This window comes from Nansenia antarctica (assembly GCF_963989245.1).
Source record: "Nansenia antarctica genome assembly, chromosome: 8".
Lineage (NCBI taxonomy): Eukaryota > Metazoa > Chordata > Actinopteri > Argentiniformes > Microstomatidae > Nansenia > Nansenia antarctica.
This window is the reverse complement of record NC_137678.1, coordinates 2,372,462-2,392,492: the sequence shown is the minus strand read 5'-3', so window position 1 is coordinate 2,392,492 and position 20,031 is coordinate 2,372,462. Positions and strand designations below refer to the sequence as shown.

The window sequence follows — 20,031 nt, the reverse complement described above, 5'->3', positions numbered from 1 at the left end:
TTTGGATAAAATGTTGAAAACCACGTCAACGTAGTGATTTATACAGTTTCAACTTGAGTCGATTTGACCGTGGAAACGATCGTAGCTCTACGTCGGGTATTGACCTTGACGTACGCACATTACCTACTGGTTATGCGGAGTTATTACAGGCATGTGAGCCGCACTGCCTACTGTAATTCATGCAAAGTGAAACTAAAGTGGCTTGTGAAAAATGAATACTCGACGTCGAGCTACGATCATTTCCACGGTCAAATTGACTCACGTTGAAATTGTATAAATCACTACGTTGACGTGGTTTTCTACGTACGACACGGGTAAGATCAACATTTGATCCAAAGTACTTTCTATGAATGAGGCCCCTGGTCTTGTTAAAAACCCTACACTCTGCATCAATCTTTCTCTTTTTAACGAGCAGACATTTCTCTCCTCAGCATCTCTCCAACTGCACATTACAGTGAAGATGTGTAACATAGTCACGCACGCACAAACGTAAATTGAAAATAAAAATTGTCGCCTTCAAAATAAAAGCAATGCAATTGTACTGGACGCATTTGCCTACACTAATTTACATGTTATTTCTATTATTCTGAAAACAAAAAAATTTTACCTCACGCAGGGCCGGCCAGGGACAGCCATAGGGCCGCATGCGGCCCGGGGGCCGTACAATGCCCAGGTCTGCTCTAGACTACCTGCCTCTCTAACCTCTAGGCTACCTGCCTCTCTAACCTCTAGACTACCTGCCTCTCTAACCTCTAGACTACCTGCCTCTCTAACCTCTAGACTACCTGCCTCTCTAACCTCTAGACTACCTGCCTCTCTAACCTCTAGGCTACCTGTCTCTCTAACCTCTAGGCTACCTGCCTCTCTAACCTCTAGACTACCTGCCTCTCTAACCTCTAGACTACCTGCCTCTCTAACCTCTAGACTACCTGCCTCTCTAACCTCTAGACTACCTGCCTCTCTAACCTCTAGGCTACCTGCCGCCTCTCACGCTGATGAGGGGTACCTCACTATAAAGCATGCAATTAGAACGCAGTTTGAGCACAAATTGAGTCATTTATGTAGAACCACGGTTATAGGGCGTTCACTTGAATGAATGAATGGTCTTTATTGTCATTGATATAGTACAGGTACCAAACAACGAAATTTGGGAGGGGGGGCTCCCCTGGTGCTAGGAAAAAACCCCTAAAAAAACAAGAAGGGAAAGGAGCTGGTTTACATAAATAAAGGCTATGTACACTATCCACTATACTATACTATACAAATAAAACACTGTGCTGTACTCTATGCTATGCTATACCTATTCTAACATTTTCTATTCTCTGAACCTTATGTACCCTAGGGTTGTCATATTGCACATAGTGTTATTGCACATTCATTTAAAGTGTCGCAGTTTGCAGGCTTGAAATGTACACATTTGTGCCTCAGCACTACACCTGATTTCAATCCAGCAGCTACCATCAATCCGTCCAGACTGTCCAGGGCCCAGAACCTAGGTCTTTGCTGTGTTCAGGGCCTGAATGGCCCTGGGGTAGAAGCTGAGCTTCAGTCTGTTTGTCCTTGCGAACATGGTCCTGAACCGCCTGTTCGAGGGCAGCCGAGCAAAGTGTTCGTACCCAGGGTGGGATGGGTCTCTGGAGATCTTGGAGGCCTTCCTGAGGCAGCGTGTGTTGTACAGCTCTTCCAGAGAGGGGAGGGGGGCGCCGGTGATCTTCTGGGCCGATCTCACGACTCTCTGTAGCGCATTCCTCTCTGCGGCTGTGCAGCTGGAGAACCAGTTGCAGATGCAGTAGGTGAGGATGCTCTCCACTGCGCAGCGGTAGAAGGCCACCAGCATCTCCTGTCCGATGTGGTCTTTCCTGAGGACTCTCAGGAAGAAGAGCCGCTGTTGTGCCTTCTTGATGATGGCTGCTGTGTTGTTCTTCCAGGACAGGTCATCCTGTATGTGCACCCCCAGGAATCGGAGGGTTGAGACTCTCTCCACGCTCCCTCCGTCGATGAGCAGGGGCTGGACCTCAGATTTTCCTCCTGAAGTCCACGATGATTTCCTGGGTCTTTGACTGGTTCAGCAGCAGGTTGTTAACCTTGCACAGCTTGCTCAGCTGCTCTACCTCATCCCTGTACACCGCCTCGTCCCCCCCCGAGATGCAGCCCACCACGGTGGTGTCGTCTGCAAACTTTACGATGGAGTTGCTGGGGTGGACGGGGGTGAAGTCGTAGGTGTAGAGGTTGTAGAGGATTGGGCTTAGCACGCAGCCCTGGGGGGACCCAGTGCTGAGTCTGAGGGCTGTGGAGGTATGGGAGCCCACCCGCACCCTCTGGGGGAGGTCAGACAGGAAGTCCTTGATCCATGCACATATAGAGTGTGATAGTCCCAGGTCTAGTAGTTTGGTCACTAGCCTGTCTGGAAGGATGGTGTTGAAGGCAGAGCTGAAGTCCACAAAGAGCAGTCTCGCGTAGCTGTTTCCCCTCTCCAGGTGGGATAGAGTGGAGTGGAGAGTCGTCGCGATGGCGTCCTCTGTGGACCTGTGGGCTCTGTAGGCGAACTGGTATGGATCCAGGTTGGGCGGGAGGCGTGTGACTATGTGGGCCCGGACTAGTTTCTCGAAGCACTTCATGATGATTGGTGTGAGTGCCACCGGGCGGTAGTCGTTTAGGCAGCTCACCGTGCTTTTCTTCGGGACTGGGATGATAGTTGAGGTTTTCAGGCAGGGTGGGATGGTGGCCTGGGACAGGGACTGGTTGAAGATGTTGGTGAAAACCCCGGCCAGCTGGTCGGCGCAGTCCCTCAGCACCCGTCCCAGGACGCCATCCGGCCCTGAGGCTTTCCTGGGGTCCACCGCCTTCAGCACGCGTCTCACTTCATGCTCTGTGAGGGTGAGGCTGCTGAGAGCTGGAGAGAGTGGTGTTTGTGTTGTGGTTACCTCCGTTCGCCCCTCGTCGAACCGGGCGTAGAAGGAGTTCAGCTTTTCCGCCAGCAGGGGGTCGTCCTCCGCGGCTGTGAGCCTGTTGGCTCTGAAGTTTGTCATGTGCTGAACCCCCTGCCACACCCGCCTGGAGTCGTTGCTCAGGAAGCATTCCTCAATCTTCTCTCTGTGGTCTGCCTTGGCCTCCCGGATGCCACGCTTTAGGTTAGCCCTGGTGGTGCTGTACAGCAGTGTGCCCTTCCCTGCGAAGGCGTTGTCCCTCTCCTTGATCAGTTTTTGGACCTCCCCAGTCATCCATGGCTTCGTGTTGGGGTAGACCCGGACCCGTTTGTCCACGGTGGCTGAGTTGGTGCAGTTCACTATGTGGTTCAGAACCGACGACGTGAACTGTTCCAGGTCCTCATGCTCATATTCCTGACTTGTGAATGTCAACAAATCGTGAGCTTAGAAGGATCAGGTTCTATCTCCGTTTAGGGTAGTTCAGAGATATTGAGAGTCAACGTTTTTACATTCCATTATGTTTTGTGAGATGGAGTATGAATTACTAACTAAAAAATGTCAACATTTAAAAAAATAACACCAAACAGGCATTAATAAACACCTAATGAATGAATGAATGAATGAATGAATGAATGGTCTTTATTGTCATTGCTATAGTATAGGTACCAAACAACGACATTTGGGAGGGGTGGCTCCCCTGGTGCTAGGAAATAAAAAATAAAAAATAAAAATAAATAAATTAAAAACAAGAAGGGAAAGGAGCTGGTTTACATAAATAAAGGCTATGTACACTATCCACTATACTATACTGTACAGATAAAAACGACTAGGGTTGTCATATTGCACATAGTGTTATTGCACATTCATTTAAAGTGTCGCAGTTTGCAGGCTTGAAATGTACACATTTGTGCCTCAGCACTACACCTGATTTTTTCAATCCAGCAGCTGCCATCAATCCGTCCAGACTGTCCAGGGCCCAGAACTTAGGTCTTTGCTGTGTTCAGGGCCTGGATGGCCCTGGGGTAGAAGCTGAGCTTCAGTCTGTTTGTCCTTGCGGCCATGGTCCTGTACCGCCTTTTCGAGGGCAGCCGGGCAAAGTGTTCGTACCCAGGGTGGGTTGGGTCTCTGGAGATCTTGGAGGCCTTCCTGAGGCAGCGTGTGTTGTACAGCTCTTCCAGAGAGGGGAGGGGGGCGCCGGGGATCTTCTGGGCTGTTCTCACGACTCTCTGTAGCGCATTTCTCTCTGCGGTTGTGCAGCTGGAGAACCAGTTGCAGATGCAGTAGGTGAGGATGCTCTCCACTGCCGCTAATGGATCAGATGATGTAAAAAAACTCAATTTTGACAAAAATGGAGATAGAACCTTATCATTCTAAAGAAATGTCTAACGATCTGTGTTTCAGATTCATGGGTCAACACAGTTTTTCTTTGGCAAAGATGATCTCTCTGCTCTACATCGCTACAGCAGGACGAGAAAGACAGATGATGCGATGCTCTACGACGACGATGATGATGATGATGATGATGATGATGACGATGATGATGATGATGATGAAAGCATTGCTGTTTATGTCACCGCGTGCGTCACAGAGACCTCCACAGGTGACCTCTACATGTTTAATTTGCAGATGATGAATATTCAGTATCAATATTCTGAGTCAGTCTTGATGTGCCTTTGGTAAACTTGGGCCATTTCCCCTGTCACAGATTAAGCCTAAACTATCGTCAATGGTGATTCTCCATTGAATGGGATTTGGTCCAGGACTGTGATGTGTCTGTGTCTGAGGAACCATCTCTAGATGTTTTAACCCAGAGGTCGGATTGGATTGTTCATATCCGTGATCTTGTCTTCCATCCTAAAGGATTCAAAGCCAACAGGACAGTCGTAGCGCACGTTATGGAGAAGAAATACCACCTTGAATTCTGCAACTTCCCACATGCACTGAAGCCATCTTTACCTTTCTCTACCCAAGTAAGTGAAACTACAGTATGCTTGGAGTATTAACACTAGAAGAGCCGTGAGGGCTCCCGGTGGCCTGCTAACGATTCCCAACTAAGTTGGGCGCTCCGCCACGCCCCCAGCGGGCTGCGTCCTAACGATTGGCTCCGCCACGCCCAGCGGGCTCCGCCCCCCAGGCAGCGGGCTCCGCCCCCCAGGCTGCGCGCACGCAGGTCAGTGTGTGCTCAGATGTCAGGGAAAACGTGGAGGAATATCCTCAATTGAAGGCTGCGCATCTCTTTCCTCGCTGCAAGATGTCGATGCATTTTTACAAATCTATACAAAACCTGATCTCACATGTTTTATCCTCAAGGATACATATCCTCAAGGATACATAGGCAGAACAACTGAAATAAATGAAACTTTAATCGACTCAAAAACTGCTTAGCTGGTGGGATGGACTCACACTCATGGACGCACATTTGCCATGTCTCTCCTGGTGATGTTATGCTCTGATATTGTAATTTAATGTAACTTATCGCGCGTCTCGTTAAGAGAGGTCAGGGAATATTTTTTTACAGCTCACTTTTCTGGCCCCTCTGTTGTCCTCTACCTCTGTTTTACTAGTTCTGGTGAATAAATATCTGACAGTGACATATTACGTGGTTGATTGAAACGGTAATGTTTAAAATAGCCACGCAGTGCGCGATATGCAGTCCGGCAAAATGTATGCCGTTTCGCAGTCGAGCCCGCTGCGCGTGCGTCGAGCCCGCTGGGGGCGTGGCGAGCCCGCTGGGGGCGTGGCGGAGCGCCCAACTTAGTTGGGAATCGTTAGCAGGCCTCCCGGTGACCCCTGTGAGTAAAGTATCTTTGCACTCGATCAAATTTCAGGACCCTCCTTTCATGACTTCATGACCTAGATATGTGCGTTCTACCACCCAGTATCCTTACATTTTCAAAATCACTTTAGGATAAGACAATAATAATAATAATAATAACTTTTTATTTGTATAGCGCTTTTCCTGCAAACGTTGCAGCTCAAAGATAGTATAAAGCTGTTTTGCAGTTTTTCTGTGTAGGAGGCAGGCTAAAAAAAGAAGCGCCCTCTAGTGATCTCTGTGTGTAAATAGCAGATTTACATTCTAAAAAGGGGGTCTATTTGACCCCCAAGGCGGCTCTACTAGTAGGTAAAATGTTGTGCTGTTGTAGTGTTAACCCTTTTTAAAGAGTATTTAGAGACACCTTTTCTGTGGCTTCTGTTTCCACCATATGCTCTGATCTAATGGTGAATTTAAGAGCTGCACATCTCTCCTCAGTTGAAGATATCGAGCTATAACAGAAAGCCGCTGACCCTGCTGGACCGTGCCGGCTCTGTGCTGGTCCACATCACACAGACCAGGTCCAAGCCTGGGGGACGGGAGCGGGGAGAGAGCAGCAACACATCCCACTCTTCGCTGAACAGGATGGAGGAAGAACAAGAGGAAAGAAAAGAGACAATGATCCTGCCGGTGCCTGAGGAGGGGATGGTACACGTGGAGTTTCAGCTCGGAGATCAGGTGGAGACGCTGGTGATACAGGTGAATCCCCCTCGCTCTAGATTCTCTACAGGGACGGCAGTCCACAGCCAATCTTTACATACACAGGGTTCCCACGGGTCCTTGAAATCCTTCAACGTTTTTGAAAATAGACATGGGTCATTGAAAGTGCTTGAATTCCCCTCTCTCTCTCTCTCTCTCTCTCTCTCTCTCTCTCTCTCTCTCTCTCTCTCTCTCTCTCTCTCTCTCTCTCTCTCTCTCTCTCTCTCTCTCTCTCTCTCTCTCGCGCTCTCTCTCTCTCTCTCTCTCGCTCTCTCTCTCTCTCTCTCTCTCTCTCTCTCTCTCTCTCTCTCTCTCTCTCTCTCTCTAAAAAGAATATATATATTAAAAAATGTTTTACTTAGCTCGTCAACTAGTAAATAAGTCTCTGTATTGCTTAACTTTACACATATTTCACAATATATTGTTTTGCTGTGCTGTGGTAGAGAAGGCAAGAGACCATCTAGTGTTCACACATTCAAGCCTCTCTTTTTAATTGTTGTCTGTGAGCGGAGAGTTCCTATTATATAAATTCTCATCTAGATCTCAAACTATGCCGTGTTGGGTCCTTGAATTTGAGGGAATTGAGTCTTGAAAGTCCTTGAAAGGTGCTTGAATCTGATGTTTCAGAAGGTGTGGGAACCCTGCATACAGCACTTGGGCTTGTGTTAGGCTACGTGTTGTATAAGAAGTAACTACACAACACTGGCCTTGTGTCTCTTTCCCTGAAAATGTACACTTGTATCCTCCAGTACACAGACTCAAAGCATGGGCTGTTGTATGCTTTTTGAATCTGTGTAGGGGAGGGGACACGTGTCCATGTCAGGGAGGAGGATGGAGAACAGTACATACTGTATGTTAGTATGACCATTACATGTAGATTTATGTATATGATATATGAATTTACCGCTAGAGATGATGTTTGAGCCCATGTGATGCTGTTGGCAGACCCGGTTCATGTCCAGCGAGGCGACCCTGGAGATGCACCACGACCACGTCTCCCCCAGCGGGTCATACCTCCAGATACACCCCCTCACCTCTCACCCAGAACACCCACAACAGGTGATCTATACACACCTCCTCTCCATCAGAACAGACAGGTGATCTATACACACCTCCTCTACATCAGAAATACTGGACTCGTATGGCTTTGAATGAGACCTCTATAACTCCCTTTGACTGAAGGAGTGTACAGTCATTTAGGTCCTGGAAATAGATGTTTTTTTTCCAAACAATATTAAACAATGTATCCGTATGAATTGATCATTTCATGTTCCAGGTTGGAGAACCACTCCATATCACTGTAGAGAGCACTTTTCAACTCACCAAGCTCCACTATCTGGTAAGTGCTTTTTCTTGGTTGTGAGGCATTTAAAACATTTAAAAACATATTTCTTACACAAACAATAATAAATTTTCATCCCTCATAAGCAGTAGAACACGATTGTAGGAAAATTCAATGTTCAGTACAGCACTACATAAGACCAATGGGGCGGCTGTGTCTCAGGAGGTAGAGCTGCCGTCTAATGATCGCAAGGTTGGCAGATCGGAGGTTCGAGCCCCGGCTGGCCACATGTCGAAGTGTCCTTGGGCAAGACACTGAACCCCAAATTGCTCCCAGTGGGCGGGCCGGCGCCTTGCATGGCAGCTTGCCGCCATTGGTGTGTGAATGTGTGTGTGGATGGGTGAATGAGAGGCCGTTGTAAAGCGCTTTGGATAAAGGCGCTATATAAATGCAGTCCATTTACCATTTACCATTGTATGGCTCGGCAAAACAACTCTTTTTTAACAGGACGTGCTCTTAGTGGTTCATGCTCTTTGTGACGACCTCCTGTGTCATTCCCTTCCAGGTCACGGCCAGGGGTCAAGTGGTGGCTGCTGGGACGGAGGCCTCGTCGTTCTCTCTGACCCCCTCGCTGTCCTGGTCCCCCGAGGCGTGCGTCACGGTGTACTGTGTCCTCCCTGACGGCGAGGTCGCCAACGATGCCATACATGTCCCCGTCGCCCGGGTCCTACAGAACAACGTAACTGATTCTGTCTATCTCTTAATTAACTGCTTAATATCTCAAATAAGACACTCAAAATATCCATACTACTCTGCGTACCTCAGTGGCGAAATTACATTTCAAATCTCTACAGTGTTACGATTGTAACTCGAACATTTAGAAGCCTTCTTCATATAAAGCCTTATATTGTATTAACAGTATTAATCCTGTTCAAACTGTCATGGTCTATTATTGTATCTGGGTAATAGACAGGGCTTTGTTGGTTTTGTGTATACTTGTGTGTATGCTGACATCTTTTGGGGCGGCTGTGGCGCAGGAGGTAGAGTCGCCGTCTAATGATCACAAGGTTGGCAGATCAGCGGTTTGAGCCCCGACTGGCCACATGTCGAAGTGTCCTTGGGCAAGACACTGAACCCCCCCAAAAATTGCTCCCAGTGAGCGGGCCGGCGCCTTGCATGGCAGCTTGCCGCCATTGGTGTGTGAATGTGTGTGTGGATGGGTGAATGAGAGGCCCGTTGTAAAGCGCTTTGGAGCAGCAAAAAAGGCGCTATATAAGTGCAGTCCGTTTACCATTTACCATCTTCTCCTCCAGGTGTCTCTGAGCTGGAGTAGTGAGACCGCTGGGCCAGGGGACTCTGTGTCTCTCCTAGTCAGCGTCCTGGAACCCGGGTCGCTGGTGGGAATCTCAGTTGTGGGTGTTGGAGACGAGGACGGCGCGTCTGACATCAGAGAGGTAAGCAGAGGATGTCCTGTATATCTGTATATCTACCCCTGAGAGAAGGAATAAACTACCCCTGAGTGAAGGAATAAACTACCCCTGAGAGAAGGAATAATCTACCCCTGAGAGAAGGAATAAAGTTCTCTTGAATTTATCTTTTTTGAAACTCAAGTTTACTTAATTTGTCCTAACAACCTTGCCACAAAGCAGTGTTCTGTGTGTCAGAATGACGTTCATTACATAGAAGAGGAATGGGACTGTAAAGAGATAAAGTACTATTTTAGCTACAAAGCTTTCGGGGGAAACTCCTGTATTCGGTTGTTAAGTCGTGACGTGTTTCCGGGTCCAACGTTGGCTGAGGCGCTCTCTTCGAAATGCCTCAGTAATAATAATAATTCATTATATTTGTATAGCGTTTTTCCGAGGCTCAAAGACGCTGACAATATAGGAAAAACGGGAAAGTGCTGCTGTGTCCCTTGTTGTATGAATAGATCCCAGTCTAAAAAATGTAACTATTGAACTGTCATTCTACCGCTTGAGTACACTGGTACTCTGATGCGGGGAATTCTTTCATTTGGACCCGGAAATTGCTAAACGTCACCCGTGACGTCAGACTTGACAACCGAGTAGGGGCGATGTTAGGATCAGACCATTAGGGGGGGCTCAGCCCCTAGAGGACGAACTGATTTGCCTGAAGTGTACACAACTGCATGTGTGTGTGTTAGAGTTGTCAATGTGTTCAGCTACTCTGCTGACCATCGCAGACCTGTTAATGAAAGCATTCTCCTCTTATACATACAAACTATTCAATTATGTGACTAGAAAGACACCAACAAATCTGAGAAAAAGTCACTTTCTTCATGACTTACCAACATCAAATTGAAAGATAACGAAGTGTAAACAATAAATCAATGATAAACAAAGATTGTCATGGGCAAACGTTGGCTCAACTCGCCCCAAAACCCAACCCATCTTACCCTAAGATACAACGTCACTGAACCCTTCTCTCCCCTCTGGGCTTAAAACCTCTCTCCAGATCTTTCCTTCTACTTTGGGAGAATGAAGCTCAGTTGCCTCGCCTTGAGGGTGGCAAGTCTATCAATGACTTTTTGGTATTTGACTCTGTCAAGCTCTTCCTTCTCAACTGACATCCCAGCCAGGTGCTGGAGTCTGCTTTGCCCCATGGTCCTTCTGAGCCAGGTATGGAGCCCATGCAAGACACCAAGGGTGTGTTCTCACTAGAACATTTGCTTCACTTGGAATCGGAGTTTAGGATAAAATTCGCTTTGCTCTGCGTCGTTTGGAGCTGTGAGAACGAGCATTCGAAGTCGCTCCCGGAGCAAAGAACCAACGGATGCTCTGCTTGAAAAAGGTGGTTTCGCTCCGATTGCGCATGCGTGTTGATCTGGATAAGAGCGGGCAATGTTAAATGTTTCTGATCAATCAACTACCACGTCAGCAATGTTGCAATCTCATCCGTTGGTTCTTTGCTCTGGGAGTGACTTCGAATGCGCATTCTCACAGCTCCAAACAACGCAGAGCAAAGCAAATTTTATCCTAAACTCCGATTCCAAGTGAAGCAAATGTTCTAGTGAGAATACACCCTCAGAAGAACCACTGGCTTCACTACCTGCCCCACAAGTCAACTCAACAACAGATCCATACATTCCCCCAATGTGTTTTTCTCTCGGCTAAACACTTACTATAACAATCTCTCCACTCTCTCACCTGGTTCTTCCTGCTCTCGCTCTCTCTCTGTCTATCTCCATCCTCCTCTCTCCCTCTTTGCACTGCCAATCACACACAAAAATATTGTATTCAAATAGAAAATATCATATAATCTGATAATAAATAAAGCAAACAGAGTATTTGTGATGTAAATAAATGTAAGAGGAGGTTGGGTGAATCCACATTTCATAACAGTCTATCAATACCAGTGTTTCCTCCAGGATTTTTCACATTAGTGGCGGAGCGGTTGTCGCGCACTGGCGCTCAAAACAAAGACGTATTTTCACCAAAAACTAGAGGGTGGCAACAATTATAATGTCTTAAATAGCGGTTAAGTCATTAAAGCCGAGCAGGTGATTTTATATAGAAGGTGATCAAATACCAATATATCCTACAGCTGCAGCGGAACATGCGGAACGCGCATTACACACACACACACAGAAAGATCAATACGAAGTAGGCCTTCATGAGAGTACACACACAAAACCGGCTAACGTTACTCATTAACTGTTTACACAAGTAAAATCACAGTGTGGCAGTCAGATGGAGCATTCAGTAAACAACAACAGCAAGGTAATGCTATCAGTTGAGTTAAAGAAAACCAACTCTTGCCTTTGAGGACACCAACATGAGCCCTGCTTACCCGTACCTCCGCCGTTCTGTTCGTGGTGATTTTAGAGGCAATAGATTATTTTTGCCCCGCGCTTATTGCTATGAATAGTTCGAAGCTAGGTGCTTGCACGTTAGGTGCGAGAATGCTCGGTTAACCCATTAGCGGGAACATTATTTGTTTCACAAAATAGGCTGATTTAATTGACCATGAACATCAGAGACATACATTACGAATGTTCATTTAAAATACTCTATACTGAGCACTGGTATAAGAACATGAACCAGAGAACAGCAGTAAATGCAATAACCCACAGTCGTCGCTGATGATGTTGCATTTTCGATTAGGATACGCATACGGGATTAAAGGCATCGGCGTGTGTCCCGCTAAATTCGGACCAATCACAAAACTGTTTTGAAAGCGCGTCGCCTCGCGCCGCGCGCCTGTTGAGAGCGATTCAGTCTCGATTGCAGTGCGAACACAAACGACGAGGTTAATTGCAACATTGTACATATTGTAAATAACTACGCACTAAATCGTAACGAAATGTTGGCCTGGAAGCGGCCTAAATCTAGCTTCAATCTGCTTTTTTTCTGTTCTCCGGTCATAATAACTCGATGCCTTTCTGCGCAGCCTGAATCAAAGTGGACTGTCTGAATCAATTAGTGGCGGAGGAAATTCATTCGCGGCGGCCCGCCACGAATAAATGCATATAGAGGAAACACTGAATACACTGCTTAGTTATGTGAAATTATTGTGGAGTCCACTGCAATGAATGTGGGCAAAACTGAAGCTGCCTTCATTCTAACTACAGTATGTGGTCTTGATTACCTGTCCATTTTCTCACCTGGTTCTTGCTCTGTGTGTGTGTGTGTGTGTGTGTGTGTGCCGACTCCATCTTGCTCTCTCTCTCTGTCTATCCTCCTCTCTCCCTCTTTTGCGGTCAAACAAAAGGCCAAACAACCAGAGTATTTCTAATCTAATAAGAGGTATAAATTGATCCATATCAATGTATACCATTATTGTAATTGAATATTGGGTTGCTGTGGGCAGTGTAGTCAAGTAATATCATGTTGACCTTACTCTCTCACCTGAAAGAAAATGGTATGTCCATCTATGGAAAGACAACAGACATTTCCAATGAGTGACGGTTTGTTCCAATGCTTCAATCCACTGTCCATGTACTGTAAATATACCATAAAGCCCAATTATACCAGAATAAGAAACATTGTGACTACTTTAACAAAAATAATAAAGGGCATCCAGTTAGCTCTTTAGCTGGCAAGTGTGCAGCAGACTAGCTCATCTCATCACCTCTGAGCTAGCTAGCTAGCTTGCTAGTTCTTTGACACTGTTCACACCATGGAACTATAATCAGACACTTTCTAGTCACGATAATAACGACCAATTTGAACCAACGTTCTCTGTCAGAACAGTCAGCAATTATGTTTGCTAACGTCACACTTTTGCTCAAGCGCCCCTAAAGAGGGTCAAACATCGCCCCAGGGTCACTACATAAGGGCATCCATCCATCCTTCCTGAAACTCACACCTCTCTAATCCTGTCAGAAAGGTCAACCAGACAAAGAGGAGGTTTCACATCATATTGTCAATCGCTAAGGGGCTTATGCATTTACCAAAGATGCAATGACCTCAATCTGAAGTGCTTCATCTAGCGCATTCAATCATTTCTATCCCCAAAAACTACGTCTGCAGTCAGGTATTGTATCATTCGAGACGTCATGATACCTTCTGTTGCTCTGTTGCTGAAACTGGCCTAACCTGTTGTAATATAGCTAGCCACTTTGTTCTGATGTTGCTGTAGAGGAGGTCGTAACTGTAGTGTTGTGGGTGTGATCAGGTGCTGGGGGACATGGATGAATATGCGCTGGCGGAAACGAGACCCGGACACACAGGAACGACCAGACACGACCCCCTCTCCGTTTTCACGGTACTGGTGCCACCCATTGTGTCCTAGTGAAAGGACGATACTGAACCTGAAATAACCGTTAACCTCCCAGTATCCATGTTGTATTTCTCATGTAGAGTTACATTATGACGCTAACCTGACGACCTGGTGCTACTATCATATTTACATTTGGACATTTTGGCATTTAGCAGACGCCTTATTCCAAAGTGACTTACAACGAATACATTAAGTACGTAAATCAACTATCCACCAGTCATAGCAGGAAAAAGTAATCTATGCTCAGGCCAGGGGCCATTGGACGTTGTGCTAGAATATATATATATATATTTTTTATTATAACACAGAAGAAACAGTACAGGGGGGTAGTAGATGTCTCAGGAGGGAGAAGTGTAGCCTGTAAAGTGTAGCCTGAAGTTATGGGTCTTTAGTCTCCGGTGGAATATCATATTCCGGAATATCATATCATTTAACTACTGTATTACATTCACAGGAAAGTTGAAATCCAGTATACTTAATTTACAGTATATCAATGGTAACTATTATTTGAAAATATATGTTTTAATGGTTTTATTAGTGTAACATTTTGTCATTAAACATTTGTTATTGTTTTTAATGTCTTGTAGGCTTGTAACCTTTTAGTGTTGACTGATACAAACCTGCATACGACGGAGAAAACTGAGGAGCCTGAAATGGGTATGAACATGAACACACCACACAACATTTCGATAAATAAATCAATCCAAATTCATTCACACAATCAAAACACATCTGCCATTGTGAGTTCTGTTTGGTTTTGTTTGCAGTTTCTAATGGGAACAGTTTGGTATCAGGTGATGTGTGGCTCCCTCTAGTGGAGTAAGGGGCATACTACACCCTATAGCTTTCCACAAAGTCGGGGTCAGGGTACGGTTGTAGCTCTTCCTTGTAGTTCCGCTCAAAAAGTCAATCCCTATTGGCTGTTGTCTATAGCCCAGATCAGACGATAGAAGCATGTCTTACTTCCATACAGCTGATGTGGTAGTTGCCCAGGGAAGCCAGCCAGGGCTGTGCTGTTGTAGTCATCTTGCAGTCTCTCATATGCACAGCAACATGCCACAGCGCAGAGAAGCACATAATGGCTTGTGCTTGGCAGTGATGGACACAGTGTTGCATTCACTACGTCTGGCTGGCTAGCAACTACTAGCAACTACTCTATGTTGTCTATCAGAGGAAGAGGAGGAGGAGGTGTTGTCTATGTGGTGTGTTAATCAGAGGAGGAGGAGGAGGTGATGTTGTCTATGTGGTGTTCATCATCATCATCAGAGGAGGAGGTGATGTTGTCTATGTGGTGTGTTAATCAGAGGATGAGGAGGAGGTGATGTTGTCTATGTGGTGTGTTAATCAGAGGAGGAGGAGGAGGAGGTGATGTTGTCTGTGTGGTGTGTTCATCAGAGGAGGAGGAGGAGGAGGAGGAGGTGATGTTGTCTATGTGGTGTGTTCATCATCAGAGGAGGAGGAGGAGGTGATGTTGTCTGTGTGGTGTGTTCATCAGAGGAGGAAGAGGAGAAGGTGATGTTGTCTGTGTGGTGTGTTAATCAGAGGAGGAGGAGGAGGAGGAGGAGGAGGTGATGTTGTCTGTGTGGTGTGTTAATCAGAGGAGGAGGAGGTGATGTTGTCTGTGTGGTGTGTTAATCAGAGGAGGAGGAGGAGGAGGAGGAGGAGGAGGAGGTGATGTTGTCTGTGTGGTGTGTTAATCAGAGGAGGAGGAGGAGGAGGAGGAGGAGGAGGTGATGTTGTCTGTGTGGTGTGTTAATCAGAGGAGGAGGAGGAGGAGGAGGAGGAGGTGATGGCGGGGCGGAGCTGGGAGGATGGGAGACCCGTCCTGAGGTCTGAGACGTGGCTGTGGCTCCACCCTCACATCAGGTCAGGCTCTCTGTTGTCCTGTTTTAACACCGTAGCGTTGGCCTATCAAATCAAATCAAATCAAATGTTATTTGTATAGCGCATTTCTCACAAGATGCGACTCAATGCGCTTTACATACTGACAGTGAATATATAAACATATATAAAAACATATACAAGCATAGAATGAATAGAAAAGCAGGGGAAAACAGTAAAAAGAAAAGGTAAAGATAAAATACAATAAAGATACGTTTAAAAAAGGGAAACAATGTACAACCTCTGCTCGTTAATCTAACTTTCCATATCCCTTTCATCTCCCTACCTTACACAGTCTTTCTGTACTTCTCACTGGCTTTCCACCAGTATCAACTCAGTATCAACATTGTATGAATACTTTTTTTACTGTGTTCTAAATGAATCAAAAAAATAATAATAAAAAGAGCTGCTGATATAAATACTAAATTCTCTTTTTCCCATATCAGGGAGTCGACATCAGCCCGTCTGCAGGTGACGGTTCCAGACAGCCTCACGTCCTGGAGGGCCACAGCTTTTGTGATGTCAGAGAACCTTGGCTTGGGCCTCACCTCCTCACCACAGACAGTACGTACACACCTCTGTTACCCCTCCGTCACACTGACTACTGCAGAGCTCTACAGTAACTCTGTGCGTCTGCTCCATATACAGCGCCCTGCATAAGTATTGAGATCGTTAAGCATTGCTTCTTCTTTTGGCTCTACACTCCAAAGGTTTGGATTAGTCTAGAACAGTTGGTCCTGGGGATCATATGAGTCTAGAACAGTTGGTCCTGGGGATCATATTAGTCTAGAACAGTTGAGAGATTATCTGCTAGATGAAGTGCGTCCATGTCTCAGCCAGGAGATTACATGGTCACATGGTCACATGGTTACATGGTTACATGGTCGCATGGTCACATGGTCACATGGTCACATGGTCGCATGGTCACATGGTCACATGGTCGCATGGTCACATGGTCACATGGTCAAATGGTCACATGGTCACATAGTCACATGGTTACATGGTGTGTCTCATTTCAGCTGACTGTCTCCAAGGACATGTCCCTCTCTCTGGACCTCCCAGCATGCATCACCAGAGGAGAGGAGCTGGTGCTAGAGGTTCACCTCTTCAACTATCTGCAGCAGGACATGGAGGTAAGAGGACTGTGTTTCTGGACTGGTTACAGCAGACGTTCAGTTTGGTCAGAGTCTCCTGTACTGAGGCTGCATCCTCAAGTGAACAAGCCCAGACTCAGTACAGGACCTCAGAGTGACGTCCCTGATGCCCCACGTTCAAGTGATCTGAACAAAGTGATATACAGTATAGCTGTATGAGAACATTATTTGTTGTTTTTGGTTAATATTTTTTTATTGAATTTCACAGAGACATGTACACAACAGGACAACAACAACAACTAGTATCCATAATAGAAAACTAGTTTTGCACTCCATTATGCAGTACATTGTCCCTAAACAATAACAGAGAATGTTCTTTCTTTCTTTATTTAAACAAACAAAAAACAAAAACACAAACTGGGAGGGGGGGGGCGGGGCATGTGACATATCAGAAATAAACAGAACAAACAAACAAAATGACACAACAAATGTCATAATATATGTGGGGATCACCCCCATCAGAGACAGCATCCCAGTCTTCCAGTCCTGGACACAGCGGCAGCACAAACACCAACACAGCAGATATTATTGTGACCCGTACATTACGCATCTGTTACAATACGAAAACATTTTGATTTGTGTGGGATTTTGTCGTTTTGTCGATGACGTGAACATTATGTAGTCAGTTTCAAGTCAATTGGACTTACAGTGCGGTCCATGAGAAGCATGGTAAAGCTTTAAAAAGAAATGGTGGAAAATGCATCATTGTGTAAGTTAAACACTTCATGCTGTTTCACCTACTTGTGTCAAACGGCCCCCCCCACTCTTCACAATGAGAGTCTGTGTACTGACACACACTGACCGCTGGGTGGCGCTGCTTGTACGTTAGTCGCAGCCAGAACCCTCAGCCTGACTGACACTCTGAAACTTGCAACAAGGAGGTCAGGCTGAGGTCCAAGTGTGGCTTCATGTCACAAGAGAAATGATAACTGCCATGTCTGGGATGAAGATGTCATGTAAGTGGAGAGGAGATTGATCGGGACTGCGGGAGTTTTCATTACTAACGAATGGAAGTTGATTATCATTATTAAAAAATAATAGTCATATATATTGCAATATTGTGTTATTATAATCATGTGCTTCACAGTGACAAACAAGTCTGGGGGGGAGGGGGGGGGGGCGGAGTCCCAGAGACAATGAGAGGCAGGGGAGGGGGGGGGGGAGAGGCGGGGTGTGTGTGTGTGTGTTGTGGTGACCACGCTCTCTCTCGCCACGTCCTGCCGGGTATACTAATGCATCACATCAGCCGACTAATATCATATTTGAACAGCAAACAGAATAGAATAGAATAGAATAGACTAGAACAGAACAGAACGGAACGGAGACTGGAGACTGGAGACTGGAGACTGGAGACTGGAGACTGGAGACTGGAGACTGGAGACTGGAGACTGGAGACTGGAGACTAGACTAGAACAGCCACCCCACAGATATGTCTGTAATCTGAAAAATGTTGACAAGTTGATTATCATTATAAAAAAATAATAGTAATAAATATTGCAATGCTGTCCCTCCCCCTCCCATTGTGTTATTATAATTATGAGCTGTTGTTTGAAACTTCATAGTGATAAAGTCTGTCGTGTTTGTTGATTATACTGAATTTATATTTTCATTTAGCAGCTTGTTGGGAGGAGAAAAAGACCTTGCACTTTTGCTATATATAATAATAATAATAATAATAATAATAATAATAATAATAATAATAATAATAATAATAAAAACTTGGATTTGTATAGCGCCTTTCATAAAACCTAAGGACGCTTTACAATTCTAATGGTCAGACAGACAAAACAGAAAACAAACAAAACAAAACAGAAACAGTGACTAGGGGCTAAAGGCCTTGGAGAACAGATGGGTTTTAAGGGCTGATTTGAAGGAGTCCAGGGTGGGGGCGTTGCGGATCACTATGGGGAGAGAGTTCCAGAGGGTAGGTGCAGCCTACTGGTAATAGTAATACTATAATATAAAATATAGCAGTTATCTGACTGTGCCTATCTGTGGATTATTATTTACAGTTAGTGGTCTCCTGAGAGGAGCAAGTCTTGATGTTTTTGATGCTATAAATATCCTACACTTGACGACCTAGTGCTGTGATATTATTGATTGTCTTAGAAACATCGGGTTTCCCCCGCTCCACCACGTCAGAACAGAAAGGCGTAGCGAAACCTCAGTATAACCTCATATTTTGGAGTGCGGGGAGGTGCGGGGAGATGGTTTGAAGGGCTTGCTGAATAAATTGGCATGCCTTTGTTTGTTGATTGGAAACTGTTTGCTAAAGTTGTCAGACCAGTACCCTCTCCCCTCCCACACCCTGCCGTCTTTAGAAGTCGCCATTCTATTGAAATGCTAAATGTTTTCTTGAATCCTTGATCATCCTAACGATATTACATCTCTACATGAGAGTGAGACATAAGAGTCCCTTGTAACTAGTTTGTCATTTTTGATGTCTGATGTTCAAGCTCAGCGGGCACCGCACCCTGTTATAGTTTAACACTACAACAGCCTATTTTACCTACTAGTAGAGCCGCCTTGGGGGTCAAATAGACCCCCACATAGACCCCCCTTTTAGAATGTAAATCTGCTATTTACACACAGAGATCACTAGAGGGCGCTTCTTTTTTAGCCTGCCTCCTACACAGAAAAACTGCAAAACAGCTTTATACTATCTTATCCTGAAGTGATTTTGAAAATGTAAGGATACTGGGTGGTAGAACGCACATATCTAGGAAAATTCATGAAAGGAGGGTCCTGAAATTTGATCGAGTGCAAAGAGATATATTTATTTTTTACTCACGGCTTTTCTAGTGTTAAACTAATATGTTGGAAATATATTTTCTGGAATATCTTTTTTTATTTCTGATACCGTCAAACACAAATCATGTAGCTCTGTGAATATGCCATAGAGACCATCTTTTGTTTTTACCTTCATCCTCTTCCTGTGTGTACGTGATCCGTCCTTAATCGATGTCTAATCCCTCCTCTTCTCCACAGATCATTGTGTTGGTTGCAGAGAGTGAGCTGTTTGAGTTTGTCCTGGCTGCCCAGGGTGATGTCTCTATGGTCAACGCTCGTATGATGACCGTGGGGGGGCAGGCCGGCGCCTCAGTTCTCTTTCCCATAAGGCCACTTGTTCTGGGTGAGATGGAAATATCTGTGGACGCAATATCTGCTGAGGCCTCCGACAATATCGTCCGGAAAATGATTGTGAAGGTAATAATAATAATAATAATAATAATAATAATAATAATAATAATAATACAGTAGCAGATGTCTTCATGTACATCTAACAGTAACATGTCTTCATGTACATCTACAGTAACATGTCTTCATGGTACATCTACAGAAAGAGATTGGGAGAAGAGTTGGGAGATATATTATATATTTGGGGGGGGAAAGTAAATCCACATACTTCTATTCATGGAATGGTGGCTAATATTGGGTTTGTTTCTCCTAACTTCGACATCTAGCACCCCGTTGAGCAGCGACAAGTCTAGGAGGGTGAGAACAGATAGCGAGAGGGACAGATAAAGTAGG

The 20,031-nt window shown here is 45.4% G+C and overlaps 1 protein-coding gene across 1 annotated transcript in view; it reads left to right on the top strand.

Moving 5' to 3' along the window:
* Window positions 1-4,822: 4,822 nt before the first annotated feature.
* The window catches only part of LOC308163571 (CD109 antigen-like), a gene marked incomplete at both ends in the record, with an annotated part of 22,912 nt that continues 7,703 nt past the window's right edge, over window positions 4,823-20,031 (top strand). The window contains 8 exons of the mRNA XM_080537740.1: window positions 4,823-4,897; window positions 6,181-6,441; window positions 7,387-7,500; window positions 8,289-8,462; window positions 9,037-9,177; window positions 15,797-15,910; window positions 16,366-16,479; window positions 19,489-19,707. Of these exons, the coding sequence (XP_080393866.1) occupies window positions 4,823-4,897; window positions 6,181-6,441; window positions 7,387-7,500; window positions 8,289-8,462; window positions 9,037-9,177; window positions 15,797-15,910; window positions 16,366-16,479; window positions 19,489-19,707 (1,212 nt within the window). The remainder of the gene's footprint in view (window positions 4,898-6,180; window positions 6,442-7,386; window positions 7,501-8,288; window positions 8,463-9,036; window positions 9,178-15,796; window positions 15,911-16,365; window positions 16,480-19,488; window positions 19,708-20,031) is intronic.